At 44.7% G+C, this 25387-nt stretch overlaps 1 protein-coding gene across 2 annotated transcripts in view; it reads right to left on the reverse strand.

Annotated features, from left to right (window-relative positions):
* LOC146821901 (zinc transporter ZIP9-like) overlaps positions 1 to 25387 on the reverse strand; it is a 164395-nt gene that overhangs the window by 3596 nt on the left and 135412 nt on the right. Inside the window, exons 5-6 of one of the 2 annotated variants that reach the window (XM_085612989.1) lie at positions 21526 to 21611; positions 1809 to 1943 (exon numbers count right to left, since the gene is read on the reverse strand). In XM_085612989.1, the coding sequence (XP_085469115.1) occupies positions 1809 to 1943; positions 21526 to 21611 (221 nt within the window). The remainder of the gene's footprint in view (positions 1 to 1808; positions 1944 to 21525; positions 21612 to 25387) is intronic. The other variant, XM_085612990.1, reaches the window with a different exon arrangement.

Below are 25387 nucleotides of genomic sequence, written 5' to 3' on the forward strand. Positions count from 1 at the left end.
TTGTAGGACAGATGGAACTACAGTCTGCCTTTTTGATAGCATACGACACCCATGTGCTTAATGTGGCAGGAAGCATCGCCTCATAATGTAAGCCTGAAAGGATCTTGCACAGAAAGCAAGGGCCAGGAAGGAGAACAAATTTATCCAGCAGGCAAGGAGCAGAACACACCCAAATTGCCCAGGTCTCTCAAATGCCTCAAGGCGACCATGGCCATAAGAAACAACACATTGTAGGTTAAAGATCAAAGGAAATCTGTTCAAAAGGCTCACGCTGTAGCTTTTCTAAGACACCTAGGGCAGATTCTTCAGAGGAACAATCAAGTTCCTAGAAATATTCAGATTCACAAAACCCTTCAGTAGATGGAGAACTAACAGACCCAGAGGCTTCAAGTACCCTCACCCTGGGCCATAACATGCCTTGATAACTGCTTGATGCACTTCCAAATCCTTATAGAATCCTTCTAGAAAACTAATCCAAAATCATAGGAGAATAATAATCAGAGTTTACACACCTTTAGTCATACACATGACAAGAAATAGAGTCATGGAATTATGCTCAACATGTGGACAGTTTCCTGGATTGCTGAACGACAACCTCAGTCTCACTACCGAGTCCCATCTAAAGCACCTCTAGCCTCCCAGCCCCCAACCTGTCAACTTCAGACAGGACAACTGGAAACCAGTCATCACAGGAGACAGAAGAGGACACATACCACAAACAGCAGGCACATTGGTTCCACCCACGGTGATAACAAAAAAGACAACCAACTCCTGTTTAATATGGTAGAATCTCTTGGTGGATTTTGCACAGCACCCAAATGCTCAAGTGGAATGGGGGAAAGGATCACTCAGACCCTTGGGCCAATCCTTTACCAGAGTATCCACCCTCTCTGCCAGTAGATCCTGAAACAAGGCAAGAACGTGAGGAGCTCTGGGACCAAATCTTTTGGCAAACAAATCGATGGTGGGATGACCAAACCGACAGCATATGTGCATCTGGTCTGTTTGGGAGAGGCACGAACCTCGTGTGCACTGAATGCAACAGAAAATGCTTGGTTAATTTGGATCTGGAGGAGCTAGGGAGGTGGCAACCCTGAACTGTCTGGAGCAGGTTGTTCTCCTGAAGGAGCATCATTCCAAAACCCAAAGCTCATCCCCAGGCTCCAAACCCATAGAAGGGACAAACCATACAATAGATAACTGAGATGTGGGATGAAGAGCTGGAGAAGTAGAGGGGGAAATGGGAGCTGCTACAGAAAGCCCTGCCATTGTGACAATACTGCAACCAACAGGCCCCTACCGCTGGCTGAATACATCTGCAGGGGCCGCAGTCACTTAACAACATGCATATCCAACATTATATTGTGAACACAGGCAATCCCGGATAGGACAGGCGGCAACTGCAAGAGTGTAATGGGGAACATAGGATGTTGCTTGGGTTCTTTTCCCTTTTCAGGGATTACAGGAAGAGGAGGAAGTTAAGCAGGGGTCAGCCTACTGCAGGTAGAAGTTTGAGCAAGTTGTTGTAAATGGCACAAGATAAACCTTTTGGTGTAAGGACTGAGACAATGAAGAAATATGAAAAGGTAATACAGAATGTACCTTTTAATTGTTCAGTTTCTTTCAATGCCATTTTCAACCTTTATAAAAATACTTAGTTTAAAAAAAAAAGTTTTCACAAGACAAACACACACACACTACATTTATATCTAGTTTTAATATATTCAAAGACTGCTATACATTTTAGCATCTATGCAAGACATTTACCATTTAGTTAAATTATTGATCATTTTCCAAATTTGACTCACCATACTTAGTATTGCATATGTTGAAATTGCCAGAATAGGTGCAGCCAGAGAAAAGGCCAAGAGATGTTTCTGAATTTGGGCTTTCTCCAAGCCAGCATGCATCAGGAATGTAACGAGGCCAAAGGCGGCAGGGGCCTAGAAGACACAAGCAGTATGCTCTTTACTTAAAACAGTGACAGGGCAGTTAATGAGAACTCCCACAGTGTTTATTTACAGTGACAACCTGGCCTTCTGCACGTTGTGGACCAGGGGCCAACCTGCCATCGCACTCTGCATCTGAGTCTAAAGATACATGGAAAGGGAACCATTACTAATGCAGAATCTTTGACATTCTGCTGACTCCGCCATCTGGAACTCTATCAGCTTTACATAGTTTCACCTTTTTGATTGCCCTTTCAGCCCCAAAACACAGACAGATAGTCCTGAACCTGTAACTGACTTACTAACCTCTGGCCCTACCATTAGAGATACTGCTGATGAAAACAGTTGCAAACAATTTGTGGCATCAGATGAGATGGTTGTGGGAGAGAGGTCAAAAGAGACTGCCTTTTTCTTCATCTTGTTTTAAAACAACGAATGTGTGGACTGGCTGTACACCATGTGGCTCTCTCGTTTGGAATCAGAGTGCTTCCCAGCTGGATCCCTCCAGGCCTTTCCTCTTCTGTGAGCCGCACGTTTGCCTTTTTTGGAGAAAACATTTGGTAATAGTTCAGCAGCTTAGTTAGTGTTGCCCACAGCTATAAAGAAGCAACATCTTACAACAATATGTAAGCTTGGAGGGGGGCCCTTTGATGAACAGACTGCTTTAGCGACTTGAAGCTGTACCCTCAAAGAACAGTGCTTTGCAAAATAATAAGAATATGACATTTGCATTGTAAGTAGTGAACCAAAACGCATACACAGAAAATAGTAGGTGTGATAAAGTACCATTATTTTTGTGGCATCCTTAAGAAAACGTATGTGCGTACATATCTCCGCTTTTGGAACACAGCTATAACTCCAACAACAGTTATCATAAAACAAATGAATGCACAAGGGAGATTAGTGACAAGCGAAGGCCTATAAACAGCATGGGCTTCGCAACAAAAACAATTCAAACAAGCTTTGAGAAAGCCAAATGGTCTGGCCTTGTCAAACTGGTGCAATGATTCATTTGTGTTTTTTTAGCGTATGCAACAAAAAGAAAAAGAAAAAAAAGCTTCCAACTGAACATGGCTGCAATATGCTTGCAATAAAAAATGTAAATTTAAAACCTGTACTGATGTTATTGTTGTACTGTTTTATTAGCGATTTTTTTAACATAAACAGCCTTTCTGATTTGCCATCAATTTATTAATGATATTTGTGAAGCAAACGAAAATATGTAAGGGCCTAAGCAAGCTCTCAAAATGTAGGCACCAAGCTACAATATTGGAATGTCACTTACACACTTCATAACAGCAACTTCAAAACGGAGATGGAAAATAAATCTTCTTAGGGCTGATATATATATATACATATTATCTACTGGCGGTCGCCAGTAGATAGTTATAGTTAGGACCACGTTTCCATAGGAAATCCGCAACATGCTATTTGGAATAACTTTGGCGCCGGTCGACGAATCCTCGCGAAATTTTCAAAATAGGTGTGGCGCTACGCTCCGCTCCTACCCTGAAAGTCTCGGGGGGATTCGTCAAGCGGGGGCTGAGAAAAAAGGGGGGTCCCAAAACGCGTTTTTCCCATGCATTTTTCCATAGGACCTTTAGACACAGCTACAGCCCGAACGGCTGAACAGAGTTACTTGAAATTTGGCAGAGAGGTAGTCCTCAGGTCAAGGAAGTGCCTTTTGTAGGTCTGGTGTAAATCTGTTCAGTAGTTCCTGAGAAAATAGCATTTAAATCAATATATATATCTGAGCCAGCTTACGGTGCGCTTACGGTGCGCTTACGGTAAGCTTACCGTACGCGTACGGTGACGTGCGCGAGCGCGATTCTGATTGGCTGTTAGATCTTAGTAAACATTCGAACCGGTCGAAAGCAGGAAGTGTCGGCCGCCATTTTCTCTCTCGCACTCTGAGGGGAGTTGAGGAAAAACAAAGTCCGAAAACAGTAAAAGCGGCTTGATAGACAACTCCCAACCACCCAGTCCTTGTTATGGTGTCCCCAAAGAACTCAAAAGGCAAAAAAAGTAAATTTTTTTATTTTCGAAAAATCGCCGATTACGCTTACCGTACGCGTACGGTAAAAAAAATAAAAAAAAAAAACAATATCCACGTTCGCCACACCCCGTGTGCAAAAGGTGCCCGCTGCGCACCTTTTGTTCATGGCTTATGGATTTGTAAAGACAATCTGTAGATAACCATTAACAACGATGTGCCTAATACGGCCTCCGTGTGCGGACGGTGCGCGAAGCGCATCGTGCCTACATGGCCCATTTAGCGTAACGTGGGCACGCGGTGCGCGTAGCGCACCGCGTGCCCACCGTGCGTGCACGGCACTAACTGCGTAAAGTGGGCGCGCGGTGCGCGAAGCGCACCGCGTGCTCACTGTGCGCGCACGGTACGCGAAGCGCACCGTGCGCGCACGGAACGAACTGCGTAAAGTGGGCGCGCACGCCACGAACGGCGTAAAGTAACTTAGCATTTAAAAAACCGTACAAATTCACTGAAAAAAACATAGGTTTCACACACGTTATAGTTAGGAATTAGCATTTAAAAAACCTTGCAAATTCACTGAAAAAACCATAGGTTTCACACAAGTTATAGTTAGTGGACATTTTACTGATAAAAAACCATTGAAATTCCCCCGTTATAGTTAGTGCAGGCAACTATAACTCACGCGACCGCAATCCTCTGCTGATGACATATGTGTCTTTATGAAAAAAAAATATTTGTAATATATGGATAGCTAAAAATTTATGGAAGAAGACATGGGTAAATAAGTGTCTAAAGACAGTATTAGCATCAGCAGAGGATTGCGGTCGCGTGAGTTATAGTTGCCTGCACTAACTTTAACGGGGGAATTTCAATGGTTTTTTATCAGTAAAATGTCCGCTAACTATAACTTGTGTGAAACCTATGTTTTTTTCAGTGAATATATATATATATGTATATTTATATATATATATATATATATATCTTCACAAGTTTGTCCTTCACAAAGACGCACTCCCTCGCAGATTAACCTCAAGGATTCTTGTTTATTTAGGCAAAACCGACATTTCACTTTAAGAGTTCAATAATGCCTATTGGACCGGCGCGGCCCTTGATCACAGGCCAGATTACGACTTTGCAGCAGCTTGACAATACTCTTATCTGCATGCTCACGGGGGCTGCGCTGATGAATGAATGAATGGATCTGCAGATTTACACGTGGAAAAAAAGACACTTAGGGGCAATTTCTTGCCCATCAGCGGTCCCTCGGCAACCCCTCCATTACACCCATGGGGTCAGGGTACCTCTACCCTGACCCCTTCTATTACTTTTTCATATTTAATTTCAGGCCCTGGGACCGAGTCCCGATACATAAAAGGGCGGCTGCAACTTTCTTCTTAGGTTGCTGTCAGCCAATCGCGGCATTGCTGATGGTACGTGGATTTGCGGATCCGCCGCATTTGATTTGCAATGGATCCATGTCCCTAGAGATCTATAAAACTTTTTTCTTTAATAACTCCAAAACTACTGAACATATTTACAACAAATTACAAAAACAGATCTTACTGGACCAAGATCTAGCTTTCTGCCAAATTTGGTGTAATTCCAGCGATTTGGCTGTAGTCGTGTCAAAAATCCCTACGGGGAATTGCAAGGGGAAAACGAATTTTGGGACACCCCCTTTACTTGGGCCCCATATCACAGATCAACCCGAATATTATATATATATATATATATAAAACAAAGGTTAAGGACAAGTTATAGTTAGGAAAACTTTACTTCTTCTTTGTATACATACCAAACTAAAACTACACAACCATTAGATATTGTAAAGTTATAGTTATAACTTCAATGTAACATTTATGACCCACTTTCAAATTGCTATGAGTCATAGTTATAACATAAATGTATAATTTACGCACCACCTTCCAACTACTAGAAGTCATGCAACTCCATAAACAGTCTTGTCGCTTCACTCGCTGCACTACATTAACTATAACTCGCCACTCTACTATGCGCTGTGTTTTCACAAATCATGTCATTTTAGATGTCATGTTTTGTTTGGAGTTCAAATGCTATAAATTATGTAACATTGAAGGGCATAACTAGTACATGGAGAAGGGGCATGTAGTAGAATGGCATATAGTGAAGAGGCGTAGAGTGGAGTGGTATAGAGTGGGATTACATACAGTGCTGTGCCATAGACTGAAGTGTCGTACAGTGTAATGGCATAAAGGGAAATAGTGTATACTGGAATGGCGTACAGCGGAGTGTGGTAGAGTGGAGGGTGGTAGCGTGGAGTGGCATGGAGTGGAGTGCTGTAGAGTGGACTGCCGTAGAGTGGCCTGGCATAGAGTGGAGTGAAGTACAGTGTAGGGGGGTAGAGTTGAATAGCGAAGAGTGCACTGGCATAGAGTGGAGTGGCATAGAGTGGAATAGCGTACACTGGAGTGGGGTACAGTGGAGTGGAGGGGAGTGTCAGAAATGAATAGCACAGAGTGCTGTAGCGCACAGTGGAGTGGTGCAGAATGGAGTAGTGTACAGTGGAATAAGGTTGAGTTTAGTGGTATTCAGTCTAGTGACGAACAGTGAAGTGGCATGTAGTGTAAATTAAAGTGTTGTGCAGTGGAATAGCATAGACTGTAGAAGCGCAGAGCGTAGAGATGTACAGTAGGGTGCATTTAGTGGAGTGGCGTAGAATTGTAGTATTGTACAGTGTAATAGCATACACTGGATTGTCGTATAGTGGGGTAGCATGTACTGCAGAGGAGTAGAGTGGCGTGGCGTATAGTGGAGTAGCATAGAATGCAGTGGTGTACACTCAAGTGGCACAGAGTGGAATAGAAGAGTAGAATAGCGTGTAGTGTCAGAGTGGAGTTACGTACAGTGGAGTTGTGTACAGTGGAATAGCATACATTGGAATAGCGTACAGTGAAGGGGCGTACAGTGAAGTGGTGTAGATTGGAGTGTCATAGAATAGAGTGACATACAGTATAATAGCGTAGAGGACAGTGGTGGAAAGTGGAGTGGTGTAGAGTGCAGAGATGTAAAGTGGAGTGGTGTGGAGTGGCATAGAATGGAGTGGTATAGAGTGGAGTGTGTTCATTGAAACAGAAGTAGCGTGAAAATGCGTGAACAGAAGTAAATATTATCTGTCAGGATATACATTACAAGGTGTAAATGTTACATTTTGGTAGTATGTGTAATCTGCATAAGCAGAGTTAAAGTTATAAGTTTAAAAAAACGTAGTTATAAAGTTCATGGTATAATGTGGTACATGGAGATGACAGGTCAGTATGTGATTGGCTAATGGCTGTGTTTTACAAAAATAAAAGGCAGCCATGTAGCTTTTAATCACAGTTTTGCTGCATTCTGCGGTCTGCCTTTCGCTGCGTTCTGGGTTAGGGTCTTAGATATAGGTAGAGAATTAGGTTACTTTATTTAAGTGGTAATTAGTAGAGAGCTGATACTGGGACAGAAGACGCTGAAGGTCAAGTGCAGCAGCTGGAGAAAACATCACGAAGTATGATGCTGCTGTTTTGTTAAAGTCACTGTCTTCATTCGATACCGCCAAAAAGCAGAGGTTTGGTGCCCAATGGACTGCTTGAATCAAAACCTTTGATCATTTAATTGATACGCTAGAAATAACCAATGGCAAAAAGATCACCAAATGTCTTAAGAACATAGCAGGAGAAGGAGTAAAACTAGTGATAAAGAATAATACCATAGGTGGACAGAGTATCTTACCAAAATGTCAAGGTGGCATTGAACATCAAGTTCAATCCGATGCTGAACGTTGACTATGAAAGGTACATCGTCAATCAGGAGAGACAGAGAGATGGTGAAACGATGGATGAATTTGTTGAGAGACTTGAAATGCTCATCAAACACTGGAAATTCAACAAATTCAATGACAAAGATAGCACAGTTGGACAGAGTATATTACCAGGATATCAAGGTGGCATTGAACATCAAGTTCAATCCAATGCCGAATGTTGACTATGGAAAGTACACCGTCAATCAGGAGAGACAGAAATGGTGAAATGATGAATGAATTTGTTGGAAAACTTGAAATGCTCTTCAAATACTGTAAGTTAAATTAATTCAATGACGAAGAAGCCATTTGTTTCAGAGTCATAGATGGTTGCCTGTCTGATTTCATCACATGCCAAATGCTGAGAGAAACACTCAGTCTCGAGCGTGTGATCATGGCAGCCAGAGAGGAAGAACGTGCCGACAAACAAGCCACTGACACGGAAGCCGCAAGAGCCCAGAGTGAATTGGCATTGAGAATGAAAACCAAGAAAAAATACAGTGTAGCAGGCCACAAAGTGATGTCTTCAAAGAAAAAGAAGCTGTGTTTTAGATGCAGATTTTCCTTTCCACATGAAGGTAAATGTCCTGCCATGTGTCAGATATGTAAATGCTGCAGGATAGAGAACCATTTTGTAACAGTTTGCAAAGCGAGAGAAAACGTGAGTGCGTCACGTTGTGAAGACACAATAGCTGCCAGTGTGTCCCGTTGTGAAGACAAAATTGCTGCCAGAAAGTCCCAGATACGTTCCAATCATGCCCACTGAAGTAAACGGCAACATCAGTTGAGTCAAGTAGAAACAGAAAGAGGCCGATTGTCATCAAATTCTTTGTCGAGAGGTTCTTTAAAGTCACTGTTGAGTGACAGTGAAGAAGATGGATGTGGGCTGTCAATGCTGACTACTGAAAGACGTTCGCATGTAGGTTTGGTTTCTTGCAAGGAAGAATACAAGTTGAAAGAGGATTGACAAGTGAAATCACGAAATTCCTTTGGACACTGTCCCAAAATCAAACTGAAGGGCAATGGTTGCTATATACCATTCATTATTGACAGTAGTGCATCAATAAATATCATGCCAGCCGAACTGTCTCCGGGGCCCCGTCTCACACAATCAAAAACCAAAGTATACATGAGGGCGGCCTCAACACCCTTGCAAAGTCAAGGTTCCTTTATGGCGAGTATGAAACGGAAAAAGACAAAGGTACAAGCCCAAATTGATGTCCTTCACGGTACTTCATCGAGTGCCTGTCTACTTATGTTTCAGCACTGCTACTGACAAGTAACCAATTTCTTTGAATTACAATATCAGTGCTCATCACGACATAGTCAATCAGTTTCCATTATTGTTTCATGGATTAGGAAAACTTAAGACAATGAAAGTGCTGCGCCACATTATTCAAGACATTCGTCCTGTTCCTCAAAGACATCATCGAATTGCATTTCATCTACAAGAGGCTGTTGTAAAAGAAATTTAGCTAAAATATGATATAATTGAGCATTTTACTGGTCCAACGCCATGGGTGTCGCCAATAGTGTGGGTACCTAAAAAGGAAAGTGGTGGGTCTGTGCAAATTTATGTTGACATGAGTCAAGCAAACAAGGCAATCGAAAGAGAAAGATACCTGGGTCCGTACATTGCCGACATGATTATTCAGTTGAATAGTGATAAAGTCTATTCGCGACTTGATCTGAAAAAGGGTATTATCAGCTCGAATTGGAAGAAAATTGCAGGTACATTACTACCTTTTAAACTCATGTTGGTTTGTTCAGACACAAAAGATTGAGTTTCGGAGTGTCTTCAGCTGCTGAACCTCTGCAAGATGTTATTCGCCTCATTATACAGCCTGTCACGCATGCTTTCTTTCAATTACAGTGATGATATACTAGTATTTGGGGCCACACGAAAGGAACGTGATAGAGCCCTTACACAATTGTGCAGTATACTTGCTGATGCAAGTGTTACGTTAAATGGTGAAAAGTGCACATTTCACGAAACAAAACTAAAATTCTTTGGGCACATTTTCTCAGAAGGGGGAATGACTCCAGATCCAGTCAAGGTTCAGACTTTGTCATCTGCTTCTCCTCCACAATATGTAACCATGCTGCGTTCTTTTCTTGGTATGGTCAGCTATTGTTCCAGGTATATCTGTGACTTAGCCACTGTGACTTCTCAATTGAGAGAGGTAACAAAACAGAATTTTTAATTTCAATGGTCACGGTAGTGGGAACAAAGTTTCAAGACAATTAAGCATGCATTTGAAAATGCTACTGAAATGGCTTAATTTGATCCGAAATTGCATACAGAGATTGTTGTGGATGCCAGCCCAGTGGGTTTAAGTGGGATTCTTGCACAACATAGTGGACATGCAAACGCATGAAGGCGTATGCCCCCTTGCATTGAGAGGTGGGGGCTGCGGCTGCAAGAGTGTGACTACACCATTGTGCACTGGCCGGCAAAAGATCAAAATCCTTCAGACTACTTTTCTCGAGTGCCCATAAAGTGTCAGGGTTCCCCTTTGAAAGGGGCTGAGGCCTACGTAACCTTCATTGTAAGATCCAGCACTTCTGCAGCTGTGTCTGTGGAGCAAATAAGTGCTGCCACCAATACAGATAGGAATATGCTCATTCTCAAAGACATTAATATGCATCAATCCTAGAGAACACAAGCTCGATCTCTTAATAACGACAGTGAATATCAGAAGTTAAAGAATGTGATTGATGAATTGTCAGTTACACAAGAAGGGATTATCTTGAGAGGGTCAAGAATTGTCATTCCTGAAAGTCTACGACAGCAAGTCATTGAAGTGGCACATGAGTGACATTGTGGATTTGTTGCCACCAAGTGAGCCCTCCAGGATCGTGTTTAGTTCCCTCATCTTGATGAGCGAGTTGAGAGAGAACTCCAGGCTTGTCATTTGTGTAACTGGTTATCTCCCACAACAACACAGCATCCTTTGAACATGTTGCATCTTTCAAATCACGTCTGGGAGAAAATTGCAGTTGACTTCATTTTAATTATAGATGAGTACTACCGGTCTCTTCTGATGGAAGACCTTTTGTCAGATGGCATATTTGCAACCTGGAGTGTTCTGTCAATTCTAAAATCTGACAATGGCCCACCATTCAATGGTCGGGAATATAAAGACTTTCCTACTCTTTTGAATATCAAGCACCAGAAGAGCACACCTCTATGGCCACAGGCTAATGGCGTTGTTGAATGTTTTATGAGCACTCTTAATAAGGCTGCCCAGCGTGCTGCACTAGAGGAACTTGCGCTCAAGTCAGTTCTTCATTCTACTCTTCTACCCCACATTGTACACCCTGCAAAAACCCAGCCACCCTGATGTTCGGGAGAGCCATGGGTACAAAGCTTCCCCAGTGGACCACTGAAAGAACAACTGATGCCAAGAAGGTTTGACTCACTGATTCATCTCAGAAGTCTAGAATGAAGGCTTATGCAAACAAGCATCAATGTGCTCAGGACATAACATTTTAGAAAGGGGATCGTGTCCTTGTCAAGCAGAGGTGAAAACGGAAATCTGATGCTCAATTCGATGCCAATCCTTTGCAGGTTGTGACTAGTAAGGGGCACATGTTGACTGCTCACTGTCCTGGAAAGTCCATTACAAGGGATTCCTCACATTTCAAGCACCTGCCTCGGAATCTGTCGATTCCAGAAATCTGGAGTGAGACTCTGTAAACAGAGAGCCAGGAGACCCCAGGACTGCCTCACTGGCAAGCTCACCTGTGCCTGCTGCAGTTGTTTCTACTGTCTAATCAGCCTCACACCATGAGATTTGGAAGAGTGGTTGGAGCGTATCGACAACTCATTGACGAACTATTATGTATATAGGTTTTGCTTGCATTTTTTTATTTAACAAAGGGGGAAATGTTATGTCTTGTGTATTATAGAGCATGGGACCCCTGTGGTCCCTTAAGGATTCCGTAGTCTAGTGACAGAAGTAATTGGGTGTGGTTAATAAAATTCATGACACAGTACGTTCAAGTTACTAGTTGCACTCTGAGAAATAAACACGTGTAATACCGACTCCATGTGTGGCATAATTCATTTACATTCTACCTGGCTGGGGAGGACGCTACATATGAGTATTTATAGTTTGGTCAGCTGTTCCATAAGAACAGCGTTTGAGTTGCAAATAACTTTGGACCCGTCTGACGAATCTCCATGAAACTGTCCAAAAAGGTGCTACTTTTGGACTAGTTTGTGTAAGGAAAGTTTTGGAGTGATCGGCAAAGCGGGGGCCGAGAAAAAAGGGGGATCCCAAAACACAAAATCCCCATGCATTTTTCCTAGACTTCTTTAGACAGGGCTACAGCAAAAACTGCTGAACGGAACTACACCAAATTTGGCAGGAAGCTAGATCTTGGTACATAAATTGTGCTTTTTCTAATTTTGTGTAAATTCATTCTGTAGTTTGTGAGAAATGTGGGTTAAAAAAAATAAAGATATTTGCGCAGTTGGTGTCCAGATATGCTCTGATTGGCCAATTTAAAGAAGACTAGTGAATCCTGATTGGTTGGTTTCAATCTGAACAGTATGTTTTGACAGCCGTTGCAAGACTCAGGGACTTTGTCCCTGGGTCCTGTAAATGAATGAAACTAAATATGTAAGGGAGCAGTGTGAGCACACCCAGACCCAAAGGGCACGTGAGGGAGACTGTCTTTAACATGGACAACATGCTGTGGCAGCCGTTACAGGATTCTGAGACATGGTCCCCTTTGAAATGCATTGTAGTGAATGGCAGGTTTTAAGGGTAGCAAAAAGGAGCATGTATAAAGTGTGATAACGGATTTTAGGTACACTATAAATCATTTGTTTTTGGTACCATACTAATTTTAGGAATTGTAGTGTGTTCTAAGGTGATTTTACCCTGTGAATAATGCTGACCTTCTGCTTGGATACCATGAATCATGTTTGAGAAAACACAATTTTCTCATGATTTTCTCATAGAGGTTATGGAAGGTGATCCAGAAGCTAAAAGGAAAGCATATTTTTTGTAAATTCACACTTTCTTTCTCATTCATGGGAGGATAAAGTCTGACATTCTCAGTAAAACACGTACTTCCATCAGGAGCAGCCTGTCAGTTGATTCTCTTGTTTTCTACTACAGCCTCCCAGCGTGTTCTAAAGAACAACTAGAGCACTAACAGTCTTACTTATGACAAAACTGTGACACAGATTAAACCATCTTGATCGAATCAAACTGGCAAAACTTAAAACATTTAGGGGCCGATTAGGATGGCGGACGGACTTGCGTCCACCCGCAACACTAGCGGTGCTGGGACCGGCCGCCAGTGGTGCGGCGGTCCCGCACTGGCAATTAGGATGCCACCGCCACTGTGGCGGTGGCATCCTCTATGCTCAGCATCCACGTCGTCCATGCAAATGCAGGGGGGTACCATAGGTACCACCCATGTGCCCTCCATGACCCCCCCCCCAACATCCAGGGGGCCCGCAACGGGCCCCCAACTCAGGAATCCGCATGCCTTTCGGTGGCGGCAACGCCACCACGGAAAGGTTGCTTCCCGCTGGCATCCTAATATGGCTGGCGGTGTCTAGCAGACACCGCCACCATATGCAACCCTTTTCCGCCCGGCCGACAGTCTTTCCATCCGCCGCAGCCCCCCCGCCATCATAATGTGGCGGGGGGAAATGAGAGGCGGGCGGGGTATGATGTAGGGCGGATCACCACTGCCATGCGGGCAGTGGCGATCCGCCCTACACCATAATCGACCCCTTAGTTTAAAAAGGAACAAAATGAGGGGGTTCACTTTGTCATAGGAATTATGGTTAGTTCTGTAAAAAGCAAAATTAGAACACATTTTAAATGAGTTTTCAAATAGCTTACTCTTCTATTGCATTAAAACATTATGGCATGCAGACTGAAAAATGCAGTTTCAATGCCTGCAGCAGGCTGCCAGTTAACTCCCTGGTGATCAGCAACTTCACCACAATGTTCTAACAAGCAACTAGAGCGCTGTTCACATTCTGAATTAATGCCAAACGTGTGGCACATCTGTATGCCATCTTGAAGCATTTTTTGCTGAGGATACTGCAGTAAATGACGAAATTAGGGACCTTCATCACAAAAACGTTTAGCAAGATGAACACAGGAGACAAAAGAGCCCAAATCTCAGTTGTGGCCGGTGCAGGTAAGCACGATGGGGCGGGTCGGGGGCAGGGCCAGGGTGGGGGCGGTGGGGGGGGACAACAGACGGAATAGGGAAAATTAATAAATAAATAAAACGTCGTCTGTCGACTTCCCCCCCGGGCCCCACCCCACCGCGCTTACCTGCACTGGCCGCAACTGCCAAATGTAACAGAAATATCATCCAAGTATAGCCCAATGTCAGAAGTGTGCAAAACGCATATTGTTTTGTGCAGTTTTATATAGCGTGAACTTGACCCAAAGGTAGTGGAGTGCTTTACATGAGCATCAGTTACACTGCACAAGGACACATTGATTTTGGTTTTAGGCATGGAGAGAGTAAGTGATTTGCCCAGACATCGAAGCCGAAACTTGAACCTGGTTCCCCAGTTACAAAGTCAGCAGCTCTGGCTGTAACGCCGCATCCTCTCCCCTAAGTGCAACAAATAATCCAGTGATCAACTGGATAAGAAACATAAATACAACAAGGAATTTAAAAGCGCTTTGTTACTATATGAGAACTTAGAAAATGTGTCCTCATTTTAGTTTTTTAGAGCACTAACCATAATTTCTATAATTTTATAATTTCGAAAGGAAATACTTACATCAAGATGACTGCAGGCGTGCCACACATTTGTAATAAATATAGAATGGTAGCAAGCTAGTTGTTCATTAGAACACCGTGGCGAGGCAGTGGTCAGGGGCTTGGACTCAGACAATTGAGGGCAGGGAGGAGGGGCAGAGGCAGCAAGTTGATCATGCTGGGCATGTGGGAGGGGCAGTGGCAGCAACACGGACCTTGGAGGGCAGGGGGAAGCGGGCAAGGGGAAGCGGGCAGGGGCAACAAACCAACCAAGCAAGAGAGGCTGTGGCAATACAACAGTTCATTTAGGATAGAAGAGAGAGGCAGTGACAGTACAACCATACATGCCAACAGACTAGACTCAGGCAGGAGACTCCCGATATTCACAAGCCCAAAACGGCTTAATTTTAGCCATTTCCCACCTAAAATCTCCTATTTTTCAATGTAAGTTAATGGGAGAAAATCAATTTCCTGGATTTTTATTCTTCAAAATCTCCCTCAAACTGTGGGCATGTATGATACATTGAACCACAGAACACATGAGGAATGGGGTAGGGACATGTATTCAGACAATAGAGGACAGGACGGAGGTGGCAGGGACACCATACTGACCTTACAGGGCAGGCACCAAGGATTGCAGCAGCACAATACAGCACACATGGCAAGCGGAGGGCAGTGCAGCACAGCAGACCACGGAAAGCAGAAGGGGGGACAGGGCCATGCACATGGACAATATGGAGCAGAGGGGAAGAGGCAAAGGTAGCAAGCTGACTATAGTAGACAGACAGGAGGGACAGTTGCAAAACAACGGAGCATGAAAGGCAGGAGGGGCAGGGACACACAAACGGAATATGGAAGGCAGGAGGGAGGGGATAGGGCCCGCACATGGAAAAGGAAGGGCAGGGGCAAGGAGGCAGGGCAGGAGCAGCAAGCTGACCATGCAAGGCAGGTGGGATAGTCACTTGAAGCACAACACACCATGGAGGGCAACAGAGAGACTATAATGGCATTCACACAGACAATGGAGGGAAGGCGAGAGGGGGCCGGGGCAGCAAGTTGACCACAAAGGGCAGGTGTGAGGGCAATGGCAGCACAAAACACCATGCATGGCTAACGGGAGGGTTAGTGGCAGCACAACAGCCATTGTTGTCAAGAGGGAGGGTGCAAAGGACCATGGAGGGCAGAAGGGAGAGTTAGGGGCTGGACACAGACAAGAGAAGGCAGGGGAAGGGAGCAGGGGTTAAACAACAGACCACGCAGGGCAGGCAGTAGGAACAGTTGCAGTACAACAGAGCATGGAGGGCAGAAGGGAGTGGCAGCAAAATGGACCATGGAGGACAGGAGAAAGGGAATAGGGGCATGGAACCCAGACAATGGAAGGCAGGATGGATGGGACAGGGACAGGCGGCAGTGATCTCACCATGTTGGGCAGGCCAGAGGGGCAGTGGTAGCTCAACAGATGCACCGCTTTTACCCTAAAGCAGCCGAGCACCGCTGGGAGTGTAAATCTCCTGCAGGCTGGCAGTAAGCTACTTATGTATGAAAGGTAATTATATGAGATAGCTGTGCAATGCATCCGACTTTATCTTTTCCACACATTATCCCTTTGGCACAAAACAAGACTCATTATCTATCAGGAACAAAGATTTCCACTTCTTAAACCTTATCCGTTTTCACTAATTCCAGCATAATGACCATGAATGCAGAGATAAACCCATCACAGTTACTGGGGTCACATGAGGAAAAGGAAAACGAACACCCGTCAAGTGAAATTAACTGAGCATTTTATATAAATGCCTCTCCTAGATCCAGGATCCAAATTTGAATGCTCACTTATATACCATGTATTTATAAACTAGCATTTTCAGTGAGAGAGGCAAAAACAAAAAGAAATCTGTATTCACAAAGTACCAACACACTGACATATTCCACATCTGTCCTGCACCATAAAACCATTCTTCCATTTGAGCCACATCTTGAACCATGGAGCCCCCTCAAGACCATCTTTGGGTGACGTATCGCATAACTCACTATGTTACATTGCTATGTTCACCAAGGAGGAACCCTCTTCAGATTGCCAGATATTAGCCATAGCAATCCCATAACCCTCTTTCAACTTCTGAACATTGATGCTTCATTTTTTTTTTTAACAAAAACTATTATATGCATTTCAACAGCGATGAAGGCCACAGATTATTTAAGATCCCTCTCCTAAAACAACATACATTGCACCTTGCTCCTAATCCACAGAGTGTATGTTGACTAGTGAGCCACACGGCCACCTGAACACTGATCCCACTTCTTGTTCCTTGGAATCAACCACAATAGGCATGTCTCCGAAATACATTCCAGTTACTGCCCTGTGAAAGCCAGGATTCTGTCCACAGTACTAGGCAGGGCCGGCTCTAGGGCAGTACGACCGGTGCCACGGCACCGGGCGCTGACTTCGGGGGGCGCTGTGTTGTCAAATATATTGTGGATGTAAAAGCAACTGCTGCAGCTTCTTTGCCTCTAGCAATTTCAAAGCAACAATAAAAATGTCAGGATAATTCTGGTAATTAATGGGTCTGCTGGAGAGAGATAGGAGTTTTGTCTAGTGGAAGTTTGGACACATCACAAGGTAGCGCAGAGGGTTAATATGCCTGCTGCAAAGAACGTGCATCAAGCAGATCACAGAAGTGAATGTAACGGAGATAGTTCAGTGGGTTACTGCTTTTGTCACAGGGACCTAACATAGAACAGTAAAACATGGTAGGGAATCTGTAGCGAAGGAGGTCATTGGTGGCGCCAACAAACACTAATGCACCAGGCGCCATGAGTGCTAAAGCCAGCCCTGGAAATAGGTCTAAAGTTTGAATCAAATAGGAATAAATAAAATGCAAAAACAATAGTTTCAAAGCAATTTGGTTCAAAAGAAAGCATACGGTCCAAAAAACAGAGGCTTAGGGCATCATTAGGATGGCGGGCGGACAAAGTCGTGAAGAGGGACCGCCCGCCATAAGGGCGGGGGTCCCGTGGGGGCAATTAGGATGCGCCCGCCACAGTGGCGGGAGCATCCCGCATATTTAACATTGCGGCGGGCGGTGCTGAAAGCACTGCCCGCCGCAATGCTAACATGCATGTCGCACATTTCAATGCACAACGTGACAGGCACCGCACGGTGCCTGCCACGTTGTCTATTGAAATGCAGGGGGGTACCATAGGTATCCCCCATGTGCACCCCCCACCACTAGAGTCCCTGGGGGCCCGCAACGGGCCCCCGCAAGCAATTCCCGCATGCCTTTTGCCACGGAAAGGCATGTTTCCGCGCCCATATTAATATGGCTGGCGGTGTCTCACAGACACCGCCACCATATTAAACTCTTTTCCACCCGGTCGACTTGTTGACCGGGCGGAAAAGCGGCAGACGGCCTTCCCGTCTGCCGCGGTCCACCCCGCCATAGTAATATGGCGGGGGGAAATGGGTGGCGGGCGGGGACGGATCTCGGGCGGATCACCACCACCATGCGGGCGGTGGTGATCCGCCTGAGATCCTAATGGGCCTCTTAGTGTATAGGGTATGATTAGGTTCAAGGTGAAGTTGTTAGGTTTAGGCTTAGTGTTAGACCTAGAGTTAAAGTTAGAAATAGGGGGTGGGGCAGACGATCAGGACAGGACTAGAGAGTATGGGTTAAGGTGATGGATAAGACAGCATGTGGTGGTAAATGTTAGGGTACCTTACAGAGTGGGTGAGCACCTGTAAAAAGACTTCTTATTTTTTGAGAAGTTAAAACAAAATCGAACCTTTGGCTTTCAAACTGGCTACCTATTAAAAAGACAATAACGAGTATATAACCTTATGACTTCAGTTCAAAGGAACCATTATAATGCAGTCGAACTTTTGAGTTTTCCAATTTTAAATTTCGAACTTACACACTATGTTTCTGTCCACTACTGTTGTCCAGAATCCTGTGACATCGTTGCAATAGCATATCAGGTGCACATATTCCCCTCTTGCCTAGAAACCCTGATACAATCACCCTTTTTAGTGCCGTCAATGTGTTTAAGAACGTCTTGGGCGAACATAAACTGTGCACAGATACCTACATCTGTGGAATGTTGGTTGATTAGATTAGGAATCACACTTTTCAATCTTAATACCTTTATTTCACTTTCCATGTGTAACACTGCCATCAGTAATGACACACTGGCAACTATCGCTGCACTCCGGGGCTGGTTTCCATGCGCATCTTCCAGTAGAGACGCTAGCTGGTGCTCCGCGCCCACGGGTCACCTGCTCCCAGCATGATCCCAGCAGAGACCTGCATTTGTGGCCAGGTAACCAGTCAGTATTATGCAGATGATCTGAGAAGCCCAGAACATCACACAGAGAAACAAGAGTCCTTGAGGCTTTATTTGAAGAGTATTTGAGGAGGTGCTTTTGGTCCTGATGAAGATGAGGGATCCTTGGTGACTATCACCCTACTGAAACATGTCAGTCTCTTTCCAGAGCTCGACTACATGTTCTGCTCGCTTTTAATCATGCAAAAAACATGTTGTCTTATTATTACAATTGTTGTCCTGTGGTCCAGATATAATTGTAATCGTTTACCTCCATGCCTGTCATATCTACCTAGCACAGAGGTTCTTTGTCCGGGTTGAATATTAGATTAGGACTGAAAAGGTGGGCGACACTCGAACATCAAAGAACAATCCTTCCGTCTCTAACCCTTCTAGTTTGGGTGGCTCCAGGATTAGACAGAAGCAGTATTTATAAAGGCTGTGTTTGCGAGGGTTTTACAGAAAACCAGAGGTGCTTCTCGCAGTATGCATCCAGTCATTATACTGCTCAACGTGTCAGCATAGCGGGCACAAGGTACAGCACCATGTGGAGTAGTCTCGCCCCAATGAGCAATTTTGCCTTGGATGCAAGTCAAACAGGGCCAGTAGAATAGTCACAACATGACTATATGTTTCTGGGTGTGAGCATTGAAAGAAATAGAAGGTATCCATCCTGGGACTTACCCTTGTCCTCCTTAAGTGTGTTTATCTTTCTCACCCACTCGCTGTTCACTTTGCTCTTTGGACGATGCTTCCATCGTGCTGCACCAGATCTTCTTGTATTCACTCTCTATTTGGGATCTCTTTTGTGTGGAGAGGCTCACGCTACACTCCGGGCAGTGGAGCATCAACTCCCCTGGCTTGGAGACGCCACCATTTTGCTCCCAGCGCCCTCCTCCCAGAGGTTTGGAGTATTATCCTCAGGTATCGCGCAGTAGGGACTACTCATTTTTGCATTACCCTTGGAGTCTTTTGCAAGGTCCATTTCTACTCTTGGTTCTCAGGCTTGGTTATATCTAGATGATGATCCCATTATCTCCTTAGGGATCGAAACATTGACTGAAATCACAGACCCTCATCCATATTGTTTATTAACCAAGAAGGGGCTGTGCTAATCTTGTTTTTAGATGCACACTTTTGATCACTACTGTCACATGTGTGTATCACTGATGAGAGCACTGAGCATGCTTCTTCACTCACGCCCACTGCACGGTCATACAGTGCTTTTATAAAGAATCATTTTCTTGATTATTGTTTTGAATACATTGTTTGGTAATATCTTTCTCACCCAATCAAAACACACTCACATCCCCTTATTGAATAGCAGCTCCAAAGGGGGAAGAGGTTCAGAAGTCCCCCTAGGGAACTTGCTTCCTCTGAGCATTCATACTGACACGTGTCACATCTCCACCAGAAGGAATGCCACAAACTAAAAGTAATGATTCCCAGCTTCCTTTCACAGTGCTCGCATAAGGTCCCTTCATTCATGCATTCATTCATTCACACACTCCACTTGTTGGATTTATTCATTCGCTACACCTGAGAATGGACTGAAACTGGATAAGGAGCTGCGGTAGGAAATAAAGGTAAGGAAGTGAAAGAAGTGATGAGGGTAGGGCATCACTCAATGTGAAACGAGAAAGGTGATTACAAATGTAGAGGACACTGTCCAAGGAGGAGACATAATGAGAGAAAACTATATTAGAGTGGCATTCAAGGAAGCTGTGCAACAAATATCAAATGAATGGCGGAATGGGAGCAGCCCTTGCACGGCTGTGCAGTGCTGACCTCTGGTTAAGGAGAAGGCTGGGAATGAGTGAAATGTACTCATTCTTGGAGCTGAATAATTACACGAATACACCGAGTTTCAAAGGAACCATTATAATGCAGACATCTGTACCCCATAGAAACACAAAGCAGGTGAAAAAGGCTGTGAACGTGGCAGAGAGAAAAACACAGGAGCTAGCCAGAAGGCAGACACTGAGGCATGGAAATTATAATCTGGTGTCTGGTACATGTCAGTTCCCCTGCTCTTCAGTCCTGCCTGTATTCATTCTTCTGAGACTGCCATGCCCAGGAGCCAAACGTGTTTAGCAACTCATTCCAACAGTTCATTCAAATGAACGTCATACCTTGGCACTTACGTTCACAGCGCATGCTGAGAGCCAACACCTACCACAACACCACACCCATTTCCCTCCCAATCCACACTTAAATCTGGATTATCTGCACAGCTGATACATATTCCGCATTAGTGCCATCCGAGCCTCTAACATTCAGATACTTATAGTCCGAGTCTTGCTGAAAGCACCATGACTAGTCTTTCGACCACATTTACTAATACATTCAAATGTTCCATTCCTGCCAATGTTCACCATGATAACATGCTCTCGTGGTTTGTGTCTGCCAGACTCAGAAGCTTAAGGCAGATATGACCTTAGTGGGCATGCCAGAATGTTTGAGAAACACAAACAAATGACCTCCTTCCTTTGTTTGAGTGTTCCAACTGGGATGTATGCATGGCCTGCCTCAATGAAATGTTGGTTCAAAGAAGAAAAACAGTGCCTTTCCTGCGACTACTACTAGTCAAAAATAGTATGTTTGAATACCATTAAAGCACTATACGGAAACAACCTCTGAGCCACAGTGTGGCCCACCCTGGGACTGAAAGGGCTAACAGCAGGCATGATGAAGCGTACCTTATGCAGGATGACTGCGAAGAAGACGATGACTTGCACTGAAACTTGTGATGTGGACACCGCGGCTCCAAGAGCGACACCATCCGCTGTGGAGGACAAGACAAGACTTAGCGGGAGACACAACAAAGGCGTTCTTTCCAAATCCAGAGCATGTCTTGAGGATTCAAGACCACCTCTGAGGGACATACATACTCACTGCAACTTGAGGTAATAGAGGATGCTGAATCCGATGATCAGATAGTCGTGCGAAAATGACAAAGCTTTGCAAAGATGTCCAGCTGACTCCACGAAGTTGCAAAATATATCACCCTCACAAATTTTCACTTTTGGATGAAATTTCACAACAAAAATGGTTTTACAGGAGCTCTTGTCCAAAAACAAATTTCTTTGCACAAAATCTCACCATTAAAAACTACGTCCTGAATATTTCCTTTTAAAAAAAGCTCCTTATGACAATAGGGATCGGCAGACACCTGGTTACATAGTTTTACAAGAATATTGGAATTCAAACAAAAAGTGTTGAAACACTAGGTTGAAGTATGCCAATTTAATTTTCCACATCAGCCATATGTCTACCCATGAAATTGGGCGAAATAGATGAAGGTGAGCCCAGTCCTTGCGCTCGTTGCATGTCGCTAGATGCAGATGTTTTCCACATGGTTTGAGTTTGCTCCCAAATTAGTGAATAGCGACCGCAAACATCTCAGCATATAGGAGGGGACCCTAGACAGAGGGATTGAATGTAATCCTGAGGTATGGCTGTTGGGTGTAACCCCTTGCCCCTATCCTAAAAAAGTGGGTAAAAGAGGACTAGATTTTGCATTTGCATTGGCCAAACATCTGGTGGCAATCACGTGGAAGACAAGAAATGGTCCAAAGGATGGTTGATGGAAAAGGGATGTGGAATTATGGGCTAGGGCAGAGAAAGAAGCTTTGAGGCGTGAGGAGGCATGTGGACTGCGCACATGCTCATTCGCAGATTTGTGGGGTGAAGTGATACAACGTTTTGCTGAATATATGCTCACACAAGGGCCAGAACATGTGGAATCTGTAGCAAATGAGGCACACAAAACAACCTGATGCTTTTTAAAAATATACTTTTCAGGCATATGCTGCCTGAATAGGCCTAATTTACCGAGGGATAGCTCCGCGTCAAACACGCATGTTTATTTGATTCAGTGAAAAAAAGATGTCTTACTGGCTCACTTTTTAAAGTTTTTGTTTGATTTTACATGATATCATATTGATTTGTGAAAACATGAACCTCGTGCTTAAAGAAATGTATTTATGCAATCAAATAACTACACTGCTACATGTAATTGAATGTAATGTATGATGAAAATCGATAAATAATAAAAATAGGTTATAAATTTATTTTTTAGAGGACTCTTTAAAATCAAATGTCCATGAGGCTTCTGAACTAAACAAAAGTACTGCATTTAAAGGAGGTAAGATGTATTTTTAGGGTTGGTACCCATGTTATCAGTTTAAAGGGATGGCGTAGATTGGCAGCAGGTTATTACATTTCATTTAATCGTTGTACTTTTGTTCGGTACCACCACTTCACACCCCTGGATTTAGCAGTGTGTAGTTTTTAACACAGCTTTATAACTTTCTCAAACATTCCTATAAATTATTTTTACATCTGGTATGAGTAAAACACCAAGGGGTATATTCTCAAGAACGTGTGATAACCATCGCAAAAGTTACTTAACGCAACCCTCAACATCGCACTCCATCGGGGAAAAATTACGCCATGTTAACCAGGTATTCACCACACGGCGGTACCATGCGATAGTCACCAGATAACGCATCAAATGGCTGTGCTAAAATAAATGCCACGCCACAAAAATGCGAAACACCAACGCAAAAAAAGCTGCTATGAGGCCAAGCGCGATACAAAAAGCTGGGAAAACCAGCCACAGGCCTGCAAATCCCACGAGTCTGGCGGGAAAATGCAACATAAAAGCAGATTAAACATACGGTGAGATGACAACCTGCGAGCACAACCCCACAGCTGTGACGCAAAACAAATTACCATTGTCCAAATCAGATAGGCATTTCCCCACAAACAGCCACAATGCACATAGACATGCATTCAGTATGTAACCTGCGCCAATGCGGAAACAAACATGGGACACACTGTGAAACCGCATCTCCCCCTCACATTGCAGCAGGACAAACAACACCCCCTGCACACTGACGTGCCATGTACATTACCAAACAAGAATGAAAGCACGGACTAATGCAGGAGCCGTGACTCCCCCTTACGCACATGTTGCCCATGTTGTGGGCCTTGAGTCACAAAGTGCATCCCTGCATCATGGCGGCAGATATCAGAGCACAAAAGAATCCCTGTTGTCACCTGTAGGCCACAAATGACAGCCAAAATGGAATGCTATGGGACACATGTGAAACGCCGAAGAGTGGGATACCCTAACAACTGTTACACACAGAACTGGCAGTTAGAACACATGACACCATAAACAGCCTCACTGCACAGAGGTGACACACCCACCATCCATCAACAAATCCCTCAATTGACAGCACAACTTGTCGCACCCACACTTGTCTGAGTGAAGTGCCTGTACAGATGAGTGACATACACGCAGGGAATGTGTATCGGAATGCTTTTATTAGCACATGCAGTGCCTGTGGCAGTCAACGTACTGTGCCATTACTGCGTAGGACCCACACAATATGACGTCAACCAGAGAAGAAACTGTCAATGGTGTAGTCCCTACGTGCTATTCCTGCTGCGGCTGCAGTGGGTGTGGTCCACCTGCCTCATCTTCATCATCACCGTCCGGTGCATCTGGCACTCGTATCCATGGGGCTTTGCTGCGGACACATATGTTGTGCAACACAACATGCAACGATCATCTTGCACATAAGGTCTGGGCTGTACAGGAGCTTACCACCTGTGACGTCCAGGCACCTGAAACGTGGCTTCAACACACCAAATGAGCGTTCCACGATGGCCCTGGTGCATTTGTGGGCCAAATTGTACTGACTCTGGGCCTGTGTGTTCGGGGCTCGGAGGGGTGTCATCATCCAAGCGCAGAGGGCATATCCTTCGTCACCTGTGACAGTGCACAGAGACATGAGTCACGACTACTACTGCATGATGTGTTGGCAGGCTCACTGGTTCATTGGTGTGTGATATGTGTGACTTAGTGATTCCTTTATGACATGTACTGCGTGTTGCAATTGAGCTGCATCACTGTGTACTACGTAGCCTCACTGCTGCACCTCCCCCCGAGCACATTCACTAGTGTGCGCAGCGCGAGTACATCACATGCACCCCCACGGCACACCATTGACATGCCGGTCTGCGCATGTCTACAAGCCAGAGTACAACACAGTGATGATGCTGCACAGATTGTGGCCGGCCACGTGTGTGTCGGCCCATTGCAAGGACAGTGCTGACACAAATGTAGAGCACCTGCCTGGCTGAACTCGACATGCCATTGAGGGTACATCTTTGGCTCATGCTGCGCTAATAGCAACACACACAACAGTTGGCATGTGTGCTCCCTGACACCCGAGCGGGCATGCCCTCCCCCATGTATCCCTTCGGCGGACCACGCACACCGGGGACATGCCACATAGCAACATTGTCGATTGCGTGACGGGTGGCGCAGACACAATGTACTGTGGGATGGCCCCGGTCCCACATGCATATATAATGACCAAACGGACACACTGAGTTTCTGGGACTGGCTACTGTCACGTGTGCCCGGCCCCTTTTATTGCCAGGGTCACATCTTCAGTGACGCCTGTGCTGGATGGGTGTTGGGTAGTGTAAGCCACCACTCAGGCGTTGGTTGGTGCTGGCAAAAACCACAACAGTGAGCAGACA

This window comes from Triturus cristatus, chromosome 6 (genome assembly GCF_964204655.1).
Source record: "Triturus cristatus chromosome 6, aTriCri1.1, whole genome shotgun sequence".
Lineage (NCBI taxonomy): Eukaryota > Metazoa > Chordata > Amphibia > Caudata > Salamandridae > Triturus > Triturus cristatus.